At 45.8% G+C, this 19,972-nt stretch overlaps 2 protein-coding genes across 3 annotated transcripts in view; both read right to left on the reverse strand.

Annotated features, from left to right (window-relative positions):
• Positions 1-880: 880 nt before the first annotated feature.
• fdx2 (ferredoxin 2) lies at positions 881-8,363 on the reverse strand. The gene is made up of 5 exons (XM_067972815.1): positions 8,185-8,363; positions 7,167-7,218; positions 6,199-6,305; positions 6,020-6,107; positions 881-2,735 (listed from the first exon to the last, which is right to left on the reverse strand). The coding sequence occupies exons 1-5, from the start codon at positions 8,345-8,347 to the stop codon at positions 2,579-2,581; spliced, it is 567 nt and encodes a 188-aa protein (XP_067828916.1). The 5' UTR covers positions 8,348-8,363; the 3' UTR covers positions 881-2,578.
• Positions 8,364-10,300: 1,937 nt separating this feature from the next.
• Positions 10,301-19,972, reverse strand: part of raver1 (ribonucleoprotein, PTB-binding 1) — a 38,974-nt gene continuing 29,302 nt past the window's right edge. For both annotated transcript variants that reach the window (XM_067972954.1, XM_067972955.1), the window contains 7 exons: positions 19,318-19,505; positions 18,314-18,391; positions 17,672-17,752; positions 17,010-17,081; positions 16,048-16,170; positions 14,691-14,768; positions 10,301-13,613 (listed from right to left, as the gene is read on the reverse strand). In XM_067972954.1, coding sequence (XP_067829055.1) covers positions 13,467-13,613; positions 14,691-14,768; positions 16,048-16,170; positions 17,010-17,081; positions 17,672-17,752; positions 18,314-18,391; positions 19,318-19,505 — 767 coding nt within the window. In that variant the 3' untranslated portion in view covers positions 10,301-13,466. The remainder of the gene's footprint in view (positions 13,614-14,690; positions 14,769-16,047; positions 16,171-17,009; positions 17,082-17,671; positions 17,753-18,313; positions 18,392-19,317; positions 19,506-19,972) is intronic.

Here is a 19,972-nt window from a genome sequence, read left to right on the forward strand (position 1 = left end):
TGGGGCCAGTCCTGTTGGTAGATTAAGAGGGCAGAATCTTGCAATCTTCTCAAGGGTTTTATACTGGAACGCAACCAAACAGCAGAGCTGAACAAAGTACCAGAGATGGTGTGTCGCACACCCCTTCAATGGCCACATGGCGGTGGCATATTCAACCCAACAGACCCTGATTCAGTCCCTGGACGAGGTTGTGATGAGTTAACCCGCCTCACACTGTGGAAGTGGATGGGGAGGTTGTAATTTGTCCTCACATTCCAGGACAGAGAAGGGAAAAAATATCAAACAGGGTTCCCTCTAATAGTTCACCGAGTCTCTCCTGTCACAATCAGCAGAGGGTGACTCCAACTCTTCCAGTATCAAGTCAACAATCGTGTCTAGGCTGTTGGTCTCCAGAGGTGAAGGTGACACTGAGATGACACGTGATGGATGATTGTAACCAAGTCTCAATCCTGTGTGGCAGAATTAGTAATCTACCAGCTGAGCTGGCCTGGACCCCCTCATTACCCACACCACCAGGCCCGGCCCGGCCCAGACCCCCACATTACCCACACCACCAAGCACGACCCAGACCCCTACAATACCAGGCACGACCCGGACCCCCACAATACCCGGACCCCCCACATTACCAGGCACGACCCGGACCCCCACAATACCCGGACCCCCCACAATCCGAACCCCCACATTACCAGAGACGGCTTGGACCCCTACTTCCTCCCCTCCCCCACACCGATCGGCCAATAGCACGATTCAGTATCTCAGCAAAACACCAGGTGTGAGCGCCATAAACTCTCAGACTGGCCGTGTCTATGACACCACACATTTACTGACACACAGTATATAATACACTCTGACTGGGTTATGACCCTATAACCAACATCCATCACAATAAACCGTGTTTATTTAAAAACCAGTAACTATACAGGGCAGCAGCGTGACTCTGTACTTGGTGTCAGTATCCCGGGCTGGTCTGGGGGGGGAAATAAACAGCCACGTTCTCGCTCCCAATCACTATCCTGGACCCCTGCGGTCTGCAGGACCAGGCTCAGCGGTGATGCTCCACATGGTGGAACAGCCGACTGACACCAGGCTCATGCTCAGAGAATGTGAAGAGCCACCCGGGAGAGGTGCTGACGGCCAGTCCCCACACTATGGGATGCTCAGAGCTCTGGGGCAGGAGGGACCTCACTGAGGTTTTTATGAGTTACTCTGAGCCTCACCCTCACATTCTCTGATGCTGGAATCCCAGAGAACTTTGCAGTCATTCCCAGTAATCTGCTACTCTGCAGGTCGATAAATCTCACACATGCCACGAGCACCTTTCATTTTCCGGACACCCCCGCTGCACTCACGTCACAACTTGCTCCTTATTTTTCTGAAATTCTTGACCTTAACAATCTCCTGCTGTGACATTGCTCCCCCTCATGTTGTGTATCCGATGACTGTGTACAAGTGATACAGCCTCCGCTGTGAGGCGACTGCAGCCTTTCAACTTCCTGGTTATCACACGCCCACCTCGGTCGGCAGATATTATTTTATATATTTATGCCCAGAAACTATCGTCCTCTTCATTATAAAAGGAGGCAACTCTCAGAATCACAGAACGTTCTCTCATTCCAACATTGCTGGGCAGTAACAAGCTTTACAGGGCTCATCGAACGAACGACAAGGATTGAAATGCTAACCACAAAGTCCCAAATCACGACAGTTTGACCGATGGAGAGCGATGGTGTCAACAGCGGTGGTCAGAATGGGGAGGGAGCAGAGAGTTCCAGGAACAAACCAGCATTCCTTGTACTTATTTGAGGAGTTTAATGGGACATAGTTGCACGCTGATGGTTGTCGCTCTCAGTGTTTTGTCCTTTTGAAAGGTGAGCAACTCTCGAGCAGAGATATGGCACTTTTATAAGTTCCAATCCGTCCAACGATTCCCAATAATTACATTCCTAAAACCGGCTCCTTTATTCCTATGGAATAACGTGACTCTGGTCTAAGGGTGAGGGAGTCTTAACAAGGGAACCGCGACCCAGACACCAGAAGCGTCCAGAGTAAACGTGTTTATGGGGGTCTGGATCCCTGACTAACTCACTACCCAGGCCGAGACTTCAATCACTCAACTCATCACTTGCATTGATCTAATTAGCACCCAGGTAATAACTTACAAGTTGCTTTGAAATCCTTTGCCCAATTCCACAGCCTTTAAAGGGTCCGTTTTCAACCCAAACCAACAGAAAAACAGCGAGACAGAGTCAGAGAGAGAGACAGAGAGGGAGAAAGAAAGAAACACAACAAAAATCACTAAAAGCCCTGAACAGATAATTGTTTCCAAATCTCACATTATTGGCTAAAGGCACAACTACCAGGTTTTTGTTGGGCGGGGGGGGTGGAAATGAGGGTGGCCCCCGCCATTTTCTTGCCCATTCTAAATCGCTGAATTGCTTCTGGTGTCCCTCCCTCCCCCGTCTAGGTGTGTACGCCTCTCTGTTTGGTGCTGGTCCATCTTCCAAGGAGTTATGCATTCGAAGTATTACTGGAATGATGTGACGCTTGCTGTATGCCATAAGTACACGGCCAAGGCCCATCAGTGGGGTTTGGGTACATGCCCGTCCACATAGAAATTCCTGGTGATTTTAGGCAGTGTTAGTTCTATGCCGTCTAATTCCTTGGTGAGGATGATCTGACATCCCAGTCGAGAGTTGAGTTGTAGAACGGGGGCCATGTCCAACATGTCTTCCTCCCTGGAAACAAAGAAATTAATCTCATCTTTATTCGCAAGTGGCTCTCATCTTTGCAAATACAGGCAATCGATAAAGTATTAAAACGTTACATCCACACATACTTCTTGCTTACAAAACCTGTTGCCACATTTTTGTGTCAACTTTTGCCATTAGAAATTCCTGTGTCCACGTTTATAGTGGAAACTTCCTATGTAAACTTGTCACACTGTAATTACACCCTCCCACCAGTGATGGCATTTCAGTGCCTCAGTTTTTTGACTCCCAGCCTGTACTGCTAATAAACTTCTGTGCTCCAATCAACTCTCCTTCGGTTCCCAACTTGCTTTAAGTTTTGCTATTTAACTGTAAATATCAAAGTATTATATAAAAGTAAGACCACAACACATGACATTAAAGCAGGGACTGAATCACACATCACGAACTGCACTTCACCTGAACACTACCCATGGGCTTCACTCAGGTAGGATCCAGTAACGATCGTTCCAGACTGTGATGGCCGACTATCCACATTTCCATCAACAACTCAACTGGCTTTCATTTAGTGCTTTTAACACAGTAAAATGAGCCAAAGTACTCCACAGAGGCATAATCAAACAAAAATAAACAGAGCCCAAGGAGGAGACATTAGGACAGGTGACCAAAAGCTTGGTCAAAAAGGTAGGTTTACTTGGGTGAGAAATAATTACAACTAACAACCTGGTGAGGAAGAACTGGGAACATCCTTCAAAGGCAGCGGCCCTCGGTTCCCAAATCACTCAGTTAAAGCATTAACTTCCCATCACCCAGCAGGAACAGGAGTGTTCCATGTAGGAATCATTTGAACATTTTTATTAATTTTAGTTTTAGAAACAGATTTAAAGTATTGGTGTAAGCACAATCTTAACTTTGCCTGTGTAAATTAATTTTTTTGCAGTTTAACCTGATCTATGTGGTCTGAATGTGGATAGAAGATTGGGAATTCTTCAAAAGACAGCAAAAAGTAACTAAAGGATTGATTAAGAAAGGGAAGTTAGATTATGAAAAGAAATTAGCAAAAAATATAAAAACAGATAGCAAGAGTTTCTATAGTTATATAAAAAGAAAAAGGGTGGCTAAGGCAAACGTAGGTCCCTTAGAGGATGAGACCGGGAAATTAATGGTGGGAAACATGGAGATGGCAAAAATGCTGAACAAATATTTTGTTTCAGTCTTTACAGTAGAGGACACTAAGAATATCCCAACACTGGACAAACAGGGGACTCTCGGGGGGGAGGAGCTAAATACGATTAAAATCACTCAGGAGATGGTACTCAGTAAAATAATGGGACTCAAGGCGGATAAATCCCCTGGACCTGATGGCTTACATCCTAGGGTCTTGAGGGAAGTGGCAGTAGGGATTGTGGATGCTTTGGTGATAGTTTTCCAAAATTCCCTGGACTCAGGAGAGGTCCCGGCAGATTGGAAAACTGCTAATGTAACACCGTTATTTAAAAAGGGTAGTAGGCAGAAGGCTGGAAATTATAGGCCAGTTAGCTTAACATCTGTGGTGGGTAAAATTTTGGAGTCTATTATTAAGGAGACAGTAACGGAACATTTAGATAAGCATAATTTAATAGGACAAAGTCAGCATGGCTTTATGAAGGGGAAGTCATGTCTGACAAATTTGCTTGAGTTCTTCGAGGATATAACGTATAGGGTGGATAAAGGGGAACCAGTGGACATAGTGTATTTAGACTTCCAGAAGGCATTCGACAAGGTGCCACATAAAAGATTATTACTTAAGATAAAAAATCACGGGATTGGGGGTAATATTCTGGCATGGGTGGAGGATTGGTTATCGAACAGGAAGCAGAGAGTTGGGAGAAATGGTTCATTTTCGGACTGGCAACCAGTAACCAGTGGTGTTCCACAGGGGTCGGTGCTGGGTCCCCAACTCTTTACAATCTATATTAACGATTTGGAGGAGGGGACCGAGTGCAACATATCAAAATTTGCAGATGATACAAAGATGGGAGGGAAAGTAGAGAGTGAGGAGGACATAAAAAACCTGCAAGGGGATATAGACAGGCTGGGTGAGTGGGCGGAGATTTGGCAGATGCAATATAATATTGGAAAATGTGAGGTTATGCACTTTGGCAGGAAAAATCAGAGAGCAAGTTATTTTCTTAATGGCGAGAGACTGGAAAGTACTGCAGTACAAAGGGATCTGGGGGTCCTAGTGCAAGAAAATCAAAAAGTTGGTATGCAGGTGCAGCAGGTGATCAAGAAAGCCAACGGAATGTTGGCTTTTATTGCTAGGGGGATAGAATATAAAAACAAGGAGGTATTGCTGCAGTTATATAAGGTATTGGTGAGACCGCACCTGGAATACTGCATACAGTTTTGGTCTCCATACTTAAGAAAAGACATACTTGCTCTCGAGGCAGTACAAAGAAGGTTCACTCGGTTAATCCCGGGGATGAGGGGGCGGACATATGAGGAGAGGTTGAGTAGATTGGGACTCTACTCATTGGAGTTCAGAAGAATGAGAGGCGATCTTATTGAAACATATAAGATTGTGAAGGGTCTTGATCGGGTGGATGCAGTAAGGATGTTCCCAAAGATGGGTGAAACTAGAACTAGGGGGCATAATCTTAGAATAAGGGGCTGCTCTTTCAAAACTGAGATGAGGAGAAACTTCTTCACTCAGAGGGTGCTAGGTCTGTGGAATTTGCTGCCCCAGGAAGCTGTGGAAGCTACATCATTAGATAAATTTAAAACAGAAATAGACAGTTTCCTAGAAGTAAAGGGAATTAGGGGTTATGGGGAGCGGGCAGGAAATTGGACATGAAGCTGAGTTCAGATCGGTCAATGCCCTGTGGGTGGCGGAGAGGGCCCAGGGGCTGAGTGGCCGGGTCCTGCTCCGACTTCTTGTGTTCTTTAGATTTGTGGTTGGGATCAGATCAGCCATGATCTTATTGAATGGCGGAGCAGGCTCGAGGGGCCGATTGGCCTACTCCTGCTCCAATTTCTTATGTTCTTATGACACCTATTTCACCTATGGAAAAGATCAGGATATACAATGGGGATCCCTTACAGCTTCCAGTGCTTAATCCAGCAGTGAAAGGATATATTGTTAGCTCTTCGGCCTATTACTCTCATTCCCCGCTTGCTTTAAACTGCAAATTTTGAATCATACAGAACACAGGTTAGCATATGGAAACTATAATCTGGCATAATGAAGAAAGTTTGGAGGGGGCCAGAATTGTAACCCTCGTACTGTACGATGCAGGTGCCCATATCAGATACGGAAAAATATTCTGTACCTTTCAACCGCTTCAGGCAGTTTATCGAAATGCTCTTCGTTCACATACACATGACAGGTCGAACAGGCCAACGAAGCTTCACACGCACCTCCACAGGGAAAGGAAATGGTTATTTACACACACTGGGCACAGGTCTTCACAACAAGAGTGATTAAAGATTTCACTCCATCAGCACTCACCCTCCAGATCAATCCCATGCTCATGAGCCAAGTACAACACATTGTCTCCCACCTTTCCCTTCACAGGAATCCGACATCCTGCTCGGTCAATGAAAGTTACATTTACTCTAAAACAAGGAAAAAATTGTCTGTAACACCATTATTTGTTGATGGTTAAATTTATAAATTAATAGACATTTTTGTGCATTTATTGAAAGTCATCTGTAAAAAATTAACATACTATTTCTTGTAAACAATTTTACAACACCAAGTTATAGTCCAACAAATTTATTTTAAATTTCACAAGCTTTCGGAGGCTTCCTCCTTCCTCAGGTGAATGCTGTGGAGCCAACATTCCACAACATTCACCTGAGGAAGGAGGAAGCCTCCGAAAGCTTGTGAAATTTAAAATAAATTTGTTGGACTATAACTTGGTGTTGTAAAATTGTTTACAACTGTCAACCCCAGTCCATCACCGGCATCTCCACATCAAAACTATTTCTTGTCAGTTTTCTCCTAAAGATGGTGATTTTCTAACTGGGGAACGGTTCTGGTTTCCCTCTGGGTGCCTCGGCCAAGTGCCTATTATTCACGCAGCAGCCTCGATGGGAGTATTCGCTGCTATGATTTGAGTTCGCTTCAGATACCTTATCGAAAAAGTCTGATTTCACAGGCAAGCCCCCATTCCCTGAATTCAAACAGAATCTTGTATAAAAACTAATTTGGGATATCGTTCCCCGGGTGATATCTGCACTGGAAATAGAACAAGATCCCTCATTACTCTCCACTAACAGCGAATACAACACCAACAGGCCATGGGAAGGGAAGGGAAGGGAGGGGAGGGGAAGCATATATGCCAGCATGAGTCAGCACATTCAGGAAAGGAGGAGAAAAAATTGGAGGAGGGGAGTAAGGAGAGACAAAGAACCGAACTGAAAGCAGAAGAGAATGAGAGATACAACCCTCCGAGGTCGGATCTTTGTACTCACACATCCTCCGAACTCTCTGCTTTCTGGCTCGTGTCCTCACACCGAAGGGCCCCTGGAAACAAACGAAAGTGGTCACCACTTTTAACTGAGGGCTAAATGATCAAAGCTGCCCAGCGGTCATTCCGCAAACCACCGGTCAGTTTAAGTGTCTTGTATATTAAGTAAAGGATCAGGTTGAACATTTACCTTGGTGAATTTAGCACTGAATTAAACTCTGGCCTGATCTTGTTAGTTTTTTGCCATTTCTAACGACTTGAAACAAGGAGAAATATTTCAAGTTGTCAACTCGTCACGTGTCCTGCGCCCAGTTCCTGGATGTGCACCTGAAGTGCTGTGACTGACAGGGCTACGGACCAAGTGCTGGAAAGTGGGATTAGGCTGGATAGATCTTTTTCGACCGGCAGGGACATGATGGGCCAAATGGCCACCTTCTGTGCCGAAACTGTCGATGATTCACTATGTTGTGAGGGGTGCCATTGACCAGAAACAAGTCAGAGACAGGCCAACAGCACAGCTCAGGATACAGACGGACGTTGCCTTGCTACAGTGACCATAACGTGGGAGACGTGACACCGTGTCAGTTGGCTGCTCAATCATGGGGAGGTACCAGCCTCCCACCCCCACCCTCCCCTCCGCTCCCCACCCCTCCCTCTCCTCCTCCCTTCCTCCCCTCCGCTCCCCACCCCTCCCTCTCCTCCTCCCTTCCTCCCCTCCGCTCCCCACCCCTCCCTCTCCTCCTCCCTCCCTCCCCTCCTCCCTCCCTCTCCCCACCCCTCCCTCTCCTCCTCCCTCCCTCCCTCTCTCCCTCCCCTCCGCTCCCCACCCCTCCCTCTCCTCCTCCCTCTCCCCACCCCACCCCTCCTCCCCTCCCCTCCCTTTCCCCTTCACACCCCTCTCATCCTCTCTATTTCCCCTTCCTCCAACCCCCTCACACCTTCCCCCCCCCCACCCCACCCTCTCTCCCCACCCCCCCGGTGTAACCCACACTGAGCCCGGGCAGTCTCTCCCTTTAACTCACCCAGATGCTTGTGAAAGGCCCGGCCCGCAGGCCTGGCCCAGGTTTCCTGCTCCTCTCCCCGCGGACCCCTACACCAGCGGGCGGCCCTCCCCGGGGTTACGGCCGGCGGGGTGACTCTCAGAGCGAACCTCAGGCAGCGCCGCACCCCACAGGCCGCCGCCATGACAGGCCCAACACGTGACCCGCGCCCAGTGACGTCAGCACAAGCCTCTTAAAGGGAAAGTTGGGAAATGTTATTAAAGGGGCGGGTCTGGGGTGAGATTTAAAAAGAAATTTCCATCATGTTTTCTAACATCAAAGCCAAAAAATTACGAAATTCTGCAATTCCTCAAATGTTGAGTTTTTCAAAATAACAAATATTTTCTTCCATCTTTTTTCAGCTTTCGCAACTTCTGGAATGTTTGTGAATATTTACACACGGTCCCTGAGTGTGAGTGTGTGAATATTTACACACGGTCCCTGAGTGTGAGTGTGTGAATATTTACACACGGTCCCTGAGTGAGTGTGTGAATATTTACACAAGGTCCCTGAGTGTGAGTGTGTGAATATTTACACACGGTCCCTGAGTGTGAGTGTGTGAATATTTACACAAGGTCCCTGAGTGTGAGTGTGTGAATATTTACACAAGGTCCCTGAGTGTGAGTGTGTGAATATTTACACAAGGTCCCTGAGTGTGAGTGTGTGAATATTTACACAAGGTCCCTGAGTGTGAATATTTACACACGGTCCCTGGGTGTGAGTGTGTGAATATTTACACAAGGTCCCTGGGTGTGTGAATATTTGCACACAGAGTCCCTGGGGGTGTGTGTGAATATTTACACAGGGTCCCTGCCCTATAAAGTTTGAAAAGCACTGTAGCCTATTGCTTGAGATTTGCCAAAATTGTGGATAGGTTTGAGTTGTGTATATTTATATTGAGAATGTTGTGTCATGGATTCCTGCTGTCTCCTTGCAGTGCTCGCCTTCACTGGCCAAGGGCACGAACCTGAAACTGCTCCCAGGCCCATCAAACAACAGTCTAAAAGCACCTTTACACAACAGGAGCTCAATTCAGCTGCACCAGCATAACAGAAGGTTGGCATTGGCCGTCAGCAGTTGATGGTAACTGTTGTATTTTTATTATACACAAGATGGCGATAGAATGGGGAATGACTGAAGAAAATGACTCCTCAGACTGACCAGAACCTGCATCGTGATTGTTGACATAGCAAAAGTGAATGGGAAAAGTTGAGAGCAATTTACAATGGGAAAAGTTGCCAGAAATGCACCTTATAGGAAATGAACTTGAAGACTATCTGCACAATCTTAGACATTTAATTGAATGCAATTTGCACATTCCTCTCCCCTCCAAGTTAGCTGTGGGACCAGCTCTTGTGGACAGCAAGCTGCTCACCAAAGACAAACTTTTCTTTCATCATTTCAATTTTCTCCCTTTCACACCTGAAGGCTCAGAATCCTGTTTGGAGGCCTCTGTAGTCAAACCCTATGTTACAGCCTGTGCAGGAATCCCAGGATGTCCCCAAGGCAATCAGATTTCTGTGTGTATTGACGTACGAAGATGTTATTTGTGTGCGTGTGGATGCGTTTTCTGCAATAGCACTATTTTAATTGAGGTAGCAAACAATGTTTCACAAGTTAATTGAACTACAATTTTAGCAGGTTGAGAGACCACAGGGCACCTCAGCTGAGCCAGACTCACACTTTACATACACGCACTGAGCAGCAAGTGACTGGACAGCGATCAGGAGCAGGAACCAAGGCTGATTGCTTCCCCACTCCAGCCCCAATGTGTCCAGGGCTCACGTGCTGCTCCAAGTGAGATCAGCTAACTTGGTTCAGAGCAACGGCTCTGACCAGGGACAGTCTCAGGTCTGTGCGGCACAGTTCCACATCTGACAGTATGTTTATCAACTGGACTATCAGGGGTCAGAGTAGAATTGAACAGCACTTTGATTCAACTCAAAGCTAGGAACAGCCGCATCAGATTAAGACAGTCAGTATTCTCTCTTCTGTGCTCAGAAAACTGTACGCAATAATAATGAAGATCTATATAAAAAGGACATTGGCAGTGACCAGGCAAATTTTAAAAAAGTTTTAAAGAAAACAAGCAACAGAATTAAGAGCAATTTCGAACTTTATTAGAGATGTAGACTGTACTCTCCAAACATGAAATTGCATTATGTTCCTACTCAATTACACAGCTGAACTTTTTTTGTCCAATGATTAAGACATTCCCATCTTTTCAGGCCCTTTATGGCATCTGCCACATCCCACGTAACAAGCAGTCTCCCAGGCCTCTGGAGCACTTGGACCAGCTACAAAGCCAACGAGCTTCAGTGTGACTGGCCCATCACCAGCTGCCCCCTCCTCCCTCCAAAGCATGTGGAAGAGTTTTGTTTTTGAGGAAGGGAGTAGCAGGGAGAGAGCCGTCGAGCATCTCCTCACCTGGACACGGCCAAGGGGCTGAATGACCTACTCCCGCTCCTACGACGGCACAGCCAAAATCAGGGACTCAATGCAGGGCATGTCACAGGAATGTGGCCTATTGGTCACATCTATTTCAGGCACAAGCTGCACACCCTGTACTATTCCTGCTTCTAAATCAGTGGCAAGGGACAGTTTGTTAAATTAACCATTTTAATTACACAAGCCATCCCCAGCTTCATCTCTTCTCCCAAGGTGCCCCAAGTGATGATTCGTTACAAGTCAGCCCATACAGCTCATGTCATCAGGGTGTTCTGGTATAACGCAGCCGAGCCCAATCCTGTCTTCACATACACCTTCCAGCAGGGGTCACTGGTAACCATCAGAAGCAGCAATCTTTGCCAACTTACCCTCCTCCCCCCCCCCCCCCCCCATTCACTTCCTAGTTTGAGGCCAACCTACTGGACCATCATGACCATGTTAAACATGGCTCAAAATCCACACACCCTTCTTCAACCGTTTCCCTTCAGCAGGTGAACCACAGAGACGAGGAAGGTCTGAGGTTCGATCCCCAGTCTTCTGAGTTAGCAGACCTTAAGCTGGGGTGCTACAATTGGCCATGGTTTGGGGGGAGGAGAATTAGGGCTGGTGTTAATTACTATTCAGTTTCTCTTCCTGGAAAGTGAGCAACAGGCGAGGGCAGGGTCAAGCTTTGGCTGGCGATTCCTCTTCTCTTTACCTCCTCCACCCCCTCAAGTACCCTGTCAACACTCACTATCCAGGCCCACATGAACAGGCATTTTGGTGGGTGTGGAGGGTCACCGACGATCAAGAAACCACATGCCAGCAAGGATTCAACACCTCGAGTGAAGAGGAGAAAATACTGAATTAGAACAGACTTTGTATTTTGGTTCCTATACATTTAGCCAGATTCTGGACATTGTGCCAGTTATATTTGCCCAGAGTTCTGCTTGTAACATGATCAGACTAGAGTCAAAGCACTAAGTAATGTTAAAGGGCTGGGCACTACACAAGTAGAATAGAACAAGACTGTATTGGCGCATAGGACCCTTTTATTTTCTCTCGTACTGGGTGCTTTGTTTCCTCAGACGCAATTTGTTTATGCACAGCTTATCAGAATTTTTACTGGCCTGTTTGTTTTGGTTGACATTTTTTGCTCCTCTCCCAATGACTCGCATCCCAGCCCAGCAAGACAAGCGTTCTCATCTGTAAGTCTTCACCAATTTTTGGTGGTTGGGGAGTGGGGGTGGGGGTGGAGGAAGAGAAAGAGATAAGAAAGGTTCCCAAAGATGTTGTGTATGTTTATTTCCTGCAGTTTCTCCCTGTCCCCTCAACCTTAGGGGAGAGCAGTGGGCATTTAAAGGTGATCTGTTTTGAAACTCCATCGTGCTGGTAGTTGCATCTTGCAAATTGGATAAATGCTCCGAGTGAAATTAGTTTACTTTCAACTTGGGTCTCAAATCCAGGAATTTCAAGGACCAGATGTGCGGTAAAAATGAAAAGAAATTCCATCACTAACGAAGCATGGAGGCAAAATAGACATATTTACCAGACAATACAAGCAGCGCAGGTGGTTAATGTACTGCAAGGCAACTGGAAGAGACTCACAACCCCCTGCAGCTTTAACCTGCACACAGCATCGTAACAGGGGCTCGTGTTTGCAATAACCGCGATCTTTTTTTTAATTATATTTACATTTTTTTGCCACTAGGTTCCGCACTTGCCGGTTTAGGGTGTTTGCTCAAACCTAGTGGAAAGTTGCCTGACGTAAAAGGGCCACAGATAAACCGGCATCAGCAATTCAACATCTAAAGTTTTTGCAGAACAGAAGTTGTGATAAGTAGAAACAAACACTGTTGTGTACACACACGCCAAATGAAACAGGAAAGACAAAATTAGTTACCCCAACTACTCTGAATTTAAAAAAAAAAGGAAAAAGGGACAACCATGTAACCCTTTTCCTGCAAATAAGTCCCTAAAAATTACAGATAAAAAAAAGGAACATTTCTAAATTAAAGGCAAAAGTAGAATCACAGAATGAAATGAAAAATTAAGGAAAAATACTAAAATATAAACCTACAGATGTTAGGGGTATGCACAAGGACTGAAAACCAAACCAGCTGGAGTCAAGATGCACCTTAAAAGGACAGGGTGCAGTACAATTTTAAAAAAAGGGGGAAAAAAACTGACTAAATTAATTCCCATCCCGTGAAATGTTTGGTGGAAGTTGCACAGGAGCAGAGTAAATCACCAGAGAGAAATAACACCTTACACTACTGGGCTTTAAAGTAAAATACTTGCTTAAAACACTGACTGATTAAGTGGGTATTTTGATGCAGCACTGCACACTGAGGGGCCATTTTCCAGCTAGCTCAGAGAAAAGGCCAAAGCAACTTTTTTGTTTAACGGGTATTATTACTGGGTGGCAAATTTTACAGCCCATTTCACGCATTTTTAAACTTGCAATGGAGAAAATGTAAAATAACCACTGCACTTCTGAGGGAGTGTAGTTGGAGGCCCATTACTTCCCCACATCATTCGCTGGCCCCACAGCTCAGCCAACCACGAGGTAGGCGAGAAGGCAAACATGGTGATTTTCACCTCACCGCTCATTCCCTCCCCCTCCCCCACATTTGGCCATTGTGGTTGACACTCAGTCAGTTCTACAAGTTCCAGCCTTATGCATACCCCAAATTCACAGATACAAGTTTCCCCCTCCCCTAAACATTAAAAAAAAACAGAAGATTTTTGACACAGATTAAAAACATCTGTACAAGATTTACACCCTTAAGCGAAAAATAGCCACGTCATTCTAGATGGCAACGCCAAGTCCCCAGCTAAAATATCCTCTTCCTCTTCAGGTAAGAGTCAGCGTAGTGGCCGCCCAGGCCTTGCGAATGCTGGCCAATATAGCCTCCCTCTGGGCTGGGCTCGGGTGATGGGATCAGGTGAGAAGCAGCACGCTTGTGACCAATGAGTGGAGTCTGGAACAGAAAGAATTATCATCTGGAGTCCGATGTTCAACCAACCCTCCCCCTCTCCACTCCCTCAAACTTTCAACCTTCACTGATTACAAATTACCAATATGAAGTCCTCATCTGGAGCATATTATGGTTTGGAGCTCCATCGGGCATCAAGTTTGCAAGAGATAATACTGGATCCAAGGAATCGAAATTGCAAATATAAAACCCTGGTGTAGGGATATACTTCTAGGGGTTTTCTAGCATGTTTTGGAAACATTGCATTCAGCAGGTCTGCCAGTGACCATTCCATTTTTCGGGTTTTGCTCCAGATATTTTCCCCTTGGGTTCAGCACTCAGTGAATGAGCCAGCATTGCCCACAGCCTACTCAATATCTTAGTAACTTGTAGTGAGCCCAGGGGACAAACAGAAAACCTTCAACACTAGTTCCCTGGTTAATTGACGTGCTCTCACTTAATCTTCCTGGATTTGTCACTCACTGCTGCCACAATCGATACCAGCCAATTCAGCACAGACGAACCCGGTCTGTATGACTGGCATTAAGTGGTGTATTTACCAGAGAAAGTTCACATTCTCCACCCCTTCCCTTTTTATAAAAGGAAAGATATTTTTCTGCCTTTTCATGAACTTCACGACATCCCTGACCAAAGCGAGGGTAAGTCACCTCCTCCTTCCAGGTGTAGAGTGTAGCCCTGGTAACTTCCCTACCGATGGTAATTGGCTGGGTTTGACACTCTGCCATTCCACGAGGACATGGCTGGGATCTGCAGCCCTACATATGGATGACTCGTCCCAAAACAGTCCTTAATTAAATACCCATTGAGTGACTGAGTTTAATTCCTCCTTCAGTGGGTTTCAAGGAAAACACGATCTAGTCTGCAAGTCAAATGCTTGAATTAGTGTGAAGTGATTTCTACCTGTTTATTCAGGATCCCCAGAATCTCAAATCACTGCCTATTTCACAGACAATGCTCCACAAATCCATATTATTGTGGTTATAATGTAGTCTGTATAGGCACAATGCAGACACGCAACATAAATAGAAATAAACAGAGTCAAAGACCTACGAGAACAGTTACCTTCAGCATGCAGCCTGGTGGGGAGCTGGAAGGCCGAGCACCTAGAAGTCCTGCCCCGGAGCTCAGCAGTGGATTTAACTGCAACAGAGCAGACGACAGTCACAACTCCAACTCGCATAACGTCAGATTCATTTCCTACCGTGACACCAATTATTCCGTAATTCAAGGATTCTGAACACTGAATCGTCGGCCACCTTCCTTCCATAAAAGGCAGCAAAACCCTTCTCCCTCCCCACACCCAACATTCTGCCGACAAACCCTCTCTGAATCATCAGCCAACCACCAGAAGACAAATGCAGAAAAGTGCTCAGATTCTCTCAGGTGAAAAGTAAACCTCACTCATTGAGAGGGGTAACGGATTATCGTAAAAAGGAGAACATTTACAGGTCAGCCATGAAACATGACCGCGCCCAGAAAAATCTCATGGTTAGTGGGATTTTGCTTTGCACAAATTGTCTGCCACATTTGCCTACGTGGTCTACAAAGCGATTCATTGTACGCGAAGCACTTTGAGATGTTTGAAGACTGTTTATAGCACCACAAAAATGCACATCCTGCTTGGTCTGGTGATACAATTCACTTTAGTACCAATGTGTGGTGCTAGAGGCACAAGAGAAAGGATTGTACCAGTGATTCTCCACACTTAGCAAGGTCGACGTAGCAGGGTGTTTCCCCACAAGGACAGGTGGACAGTCCTCCCTCCCTTTCTCAAACCACCAACTCTTGCTGAGGTACACCTTCATGTAGACTGGTACTAGAAGGGCCATTCATCACGTGTTAGCCACGACACTGATGGCTGATTTGACTGTGGAGGGCAGCAGTCGAGCCTGATTCTATCCTCAGTTACACGAACACCCTTTACAGCAGGGATCACTGGTCACAGATCACAAGTGGGAACCCTGGATGATTTGCCCGTCCCTAGCCTGGGACCTAGAACCCAATCGTAGTGCCCTAGCTGAGATCAGCTAACTCAGCTTGGAATAGGGGGAAAAAAAAAATCAAACCTGGAAGACTGAATATTAAAAGGATCTGAAGCACTCAGACCTCATACAACCCACAGGGCAATTGTAGAGCATTCTGAGCCAAAACACACTACCTGCACAATTAGAGAACGTTGTGCAGCCCTAGAAAAATTTTTGATCAGCAAGGGTGTCAAAGGATATGGGGAAAGGGCGGGAAAGTGGAGCTGAGGTAAAAATCAGATCAGCCATGATCTCATTAAATGGCGGAGCAGGCTCGAGGGGCCGAATGGCCTACTCCTGCTCCTATCTCTTATGGTCTTATGGGTGAAGATCAGCCCTGGATATCTGTTAAAGAAAGTGCGCCATAATGCATTCTGCTGTTATTGTTGCTCTACCTTGGTGGAGTAGCCCTGTCGGAGTCCTGCTCTTAAGCCACTAGAGAAATAGGATGTGGGAGAGCCGGAGTACAGTGGAGGTGCAGCAGGTTCCAAATCATTGTAGCCACATGGAGTTGATCGCTTAAACAAGGAACAGATAGAGTATTAGCAATCCTACACTTTAAACTTCTACTTACATTCAACTGACTGAAAGTCATACAAACCCCAGAACAGTCCAGGAGAAACAGCCAGAAACCCTGGCTGGTCTGCCTCCACTATTTCCCTGTTTCTTTCTCTCTCTCTCTCTCTCGAGGTGCATGCCAGGGGGCAATTTTAGCAGCACTGGCCACCTTTTGATGCATCGGCCAAGTGGCCATTCGTGTATAAACCCGGACTGTTAGTGCTGGCAGGCTATTTGATCATGGACTGCACTGCAGCCGAGCATGATCTCAACTTCATCTGAAATACACACAGATTCCCCATTACAGTCACTGGATAGGGACTGGGAGTGAAATCCCTGACTGATTCCCCCGCCAATCCCCACCTTGAGGACAAAGAGACCATTTGGAGAACCCCAAATACCTCCCCTCTGAGCTGAGCAAACACACCAAAGACCAGGGATCGACCTGGAGCAGGGTCTGTATGGTTCTGTATGCTGCATTTTCTCATCTGATTGCTAACTTTTACTAAACTGGCCCACTCCAATGTTCTATGCCAAACATTGAAGCTTGAAATTTTACTTTCTTAATTAACAATCGTGGCCAAGTCTTGCAAAGGAACTGTCCCCGACCTGCTTCACCAAGCTTTTGGTCACCAATCCTAATGTCCTTTGGCTCTGTCAATTTTTGTCTGTTTACGCTCCTGTGAAATGCCTTGGGATGTTTTGCTATGTTAAAAGTGCTATATAAATGCAAGTTGTTGTACTAATCTCAGTGTATTAACTTGAAGGGGTCTTTATTCTAATCCTCTACTTTCTTTACCTCACTTCGGTCAGATCCGTATCCTCCAAGTCCATGGTCCCGGGGCAGTGGGTATCGCTCCAGCTCCCTTTCCTAACAAAGAAAGTCACAGTTAGCTTGGTTTTTCCTGACAATATTTTCCCCTCTAAAGACCATCAACTCCTTTCTGGGGCACCAAATAACAGATTCCACTGGCACCCCATAACTTGTCCAACTGACTATTATAGACAGCAGGTGCTTATTCGAATACGCAGTGCATCTTAACCGAGCCCAGTTCCATCTTCACCAGTCACTTTCCAGCAGCAGTTGTTGGACAGCAATCACTATTGGGAATCTATGCATGATCTTTAACCCTTCCTGGCTCAGTGTTGCTGAAGCAGACTATAGTTGCCCAAACCCTGCCTGCCCGAGATCAGCAAACTCAACACAGGCTGGCGACTGAACTGGAAAGGTTCGAGTTTGCATGGCTCAGTGCTGCTGCACTTGGCAGTAGTGATTGCTGACTCTGCCACTGCACCGTATCATTCAGATGCAGTGTACCTGGAATTATACTTAGTGAAAGGAGCAGTAATGACTTGCGGCTGAATCTAGTAAGGAACAGTCCCTGGCGAAGAGTCAGATACTGATCAGTTAGTACGTTACCTTGAATGGTTTATTCTAATCAATTCCTTTGTAAGACTTACCTCGATTCTTTCACGTCCGTACCCCCGAAGTCCTCCTAGGCCAGTGTCACGTGGCAGCGAGTATCGCTCCAGCTCCCTTTCCTAGCCAGAAACAAACCTCAAAGTCAGACCATTCATTTCACTGTAGAAACAATTTTTCTTGTCAAGGCCCTTTTCTGGTGTGACATTCCACAGTTACCAGCTGGCACCTCACTCAGGTGCCCATTACACACTCGTCAGTCTCAACAAGCGACGGCACAGCATATTCAACCTTCACAGCATCAAAGCCAAGTACAATCCCTTTGCGCATGGGACACAGACCAGCAGCACAAACCCTGGCTAATACTGGTCCCCCCCAGCCTAGGGCACCGAGATTAACTGTTGATTCCAAACTACTGCCCTGGCTGAGATGAGTTAACTCAGTACAGTCTGGAGGCGGAATCGAAGGACGTCTGGCCTGTATTACTCAGCTCCACACCACACCAAGTATCAGGAGAGTTCTGACTGCACTATACCTCACTGCTAGATCGACATGGCCATTTGGCCCAACCTAGCTTATCTGTCCAAGAACCTACAGTCCCCAAGCACCCAGCTGTTTCAAAGGATTCCAGGGCTTTTGCCTCCACGAGATGTCTAATGCTCCCTTTCCTTTATAAGATTTACCTCGTTTCTGTCACGACTGTATCCTCGAAGCCCAAGGCCAGGATCACGTGATGGTGGGTATCGCTCCATCTCTCTTTCCTGATAAAATAAAATTAAAGTTAACTCAAAATATATTGTCAGTTTTCTGCTCTCCCCTTTGAGGAGGTTGAATTTCTGTTGGGGTTCTGTTAGTCACCCTTCTGTGCGAGTCTCAACAGTAAATGCTGGAAATCTATTCTACCTCGATAAGCAGCACAGCCAAACCAAACCCTGCCCTCACCCGATACCTACACTTTCCAGCAGCAAATTTGTGCAGCAGATCCCACAAACAGTAAAGAGACAAATGAGCAGTTAACCTGAGGGATAAATGTTGGGCAGGACATCAAGAGAACTACCCTGCTTTATTTCAAATTAGTGCCATGGGATCTTTTCATCCACTCAAGAGGACAACTAAGACAATGGTTTAACGTTTCATCTAAAAGTCGGCACCTCCAACCATGCAGCACCCTCTCAATACAGCAGTGAAGTACCCCAGTGCATTATAAAAGGTCTCAGAACATATCTTCTGGCAATATATTCCAAAATTCTACATTTTTTTTTTAAAAAGCGCTTTTCCACATTAATGTAAAATTGGAAGTGACCAACCCAGCTGGTGTCCCATTATTCCCAGTATCTTGTTGGCTTATGTGTTATTTCAATTGTCAGTATTCAACGTCATTTCCCATTTCAGTATTTGCTGTAAACAAACCGATTACCCAGTAGACCAGTGCCCTAAACTTGTAGGAAACGATAGAGGCTCGAAATGAGTGTTGGCAACATTAGCGGACAAACACCACCACTTCAGGTGTTTGTCCACTAATATTACCGTCTACAATTTCTAGCCTTGCTGTAAAAAGGATTCAGAAGGACGACTGCCTGCTGTACTTTATTACAGCAGCATATTCTAGAAAAGGGACACGCTCAATTGCATTAAAACCCCATCATGGTGTTGCAAACTGGCAACATAAAATACATCCCTAACATACCTGTCCATAGTCCCTGTAAGACTGATTGTAATTGTCGTAGCTTTCAAAATTGCCATAACCCGACTGACTGCTGCCAGACTCTGGATAGTCACTGATGCCAGATCCCTGTTGCATTCTGGAGCTGGAACTGGGGTAGTTTCCCAGAAGGCCAGTATTATGGCTATAGGACATTGAGTTGCTGGCATTGGCTGTCAAGAAGAAACAACATTTTCAGGGCTAAAATGCAATATGCAGCACCGTAACATGCTGCCACGTAACTGTGTTGTGAGCTTTGATGCAGATATTTAAGACACCATGTTTAGCAAGGAAAATGATAGCTCAGTGTTTAAAAGGAAATGTACAAATCAGATTCACCATAACTTATTAGATCTCCTAAAGGAGGAAATGAAACACAATAGGTTAAAATCTACCAAGAAAAGCTTCACAGAGTATACATTTAATGAGTCATCACATTCCTAATATGATGTAAACAATTGAAGCAAGTGATTTGTCACGGCAAAATAGACAGATATTGTGAGGCAGTTACAGTATCTCACACCCTTGCATAGCTCGGTCATCCAGCAATCGCCATGCTGGCCTCTAACTGCTCAGCCCCTGGAGCTGTGCACTCAGGCGAATACTCTACACATTGACCAAGTAATTTGTAACACTACTT

This window comes from Heptranchias perlo, chromosome 37, assembly GCF_035084215.1.
Source record: "Heptranchias perlo isolate sHepPer1 chromosome 37, sHepPer1.hap1, whole genome shotgun sequence".
Lineage (NCBI taxonomy): Eukaryota > Metazoa > Chordata > Chondrichthyes > Hexanchiformes > Hexanchidae > Heptranchias > Heptranchias perlo.

Bases quoted from the DNA above. Each gene is read 5' to 3' on its own strand.
- fdx2 (XM_067972815.1), bottom strand. From the start codon at position 8,347: ATGGCGGCGGCCTGTGGGGTGCGGCGCTGCCTGAGGTTCGCTCTGAGA. The intron at 6,306-7,166 runs GTGAGTACAAAG...TCCTTGTTTTAG, and splicing joins GCAGAGAGTTCGGAGGATGT to AGTAAATGTAACTTTCATTG. The intron at 6,108-6,198 runs GTGAGTGCTGAT...TTCCCTGTGGAG, and splicing joins GCATGGGATTGATCTGGAGG to GTGCGTGTGAAGCTTCGTTG.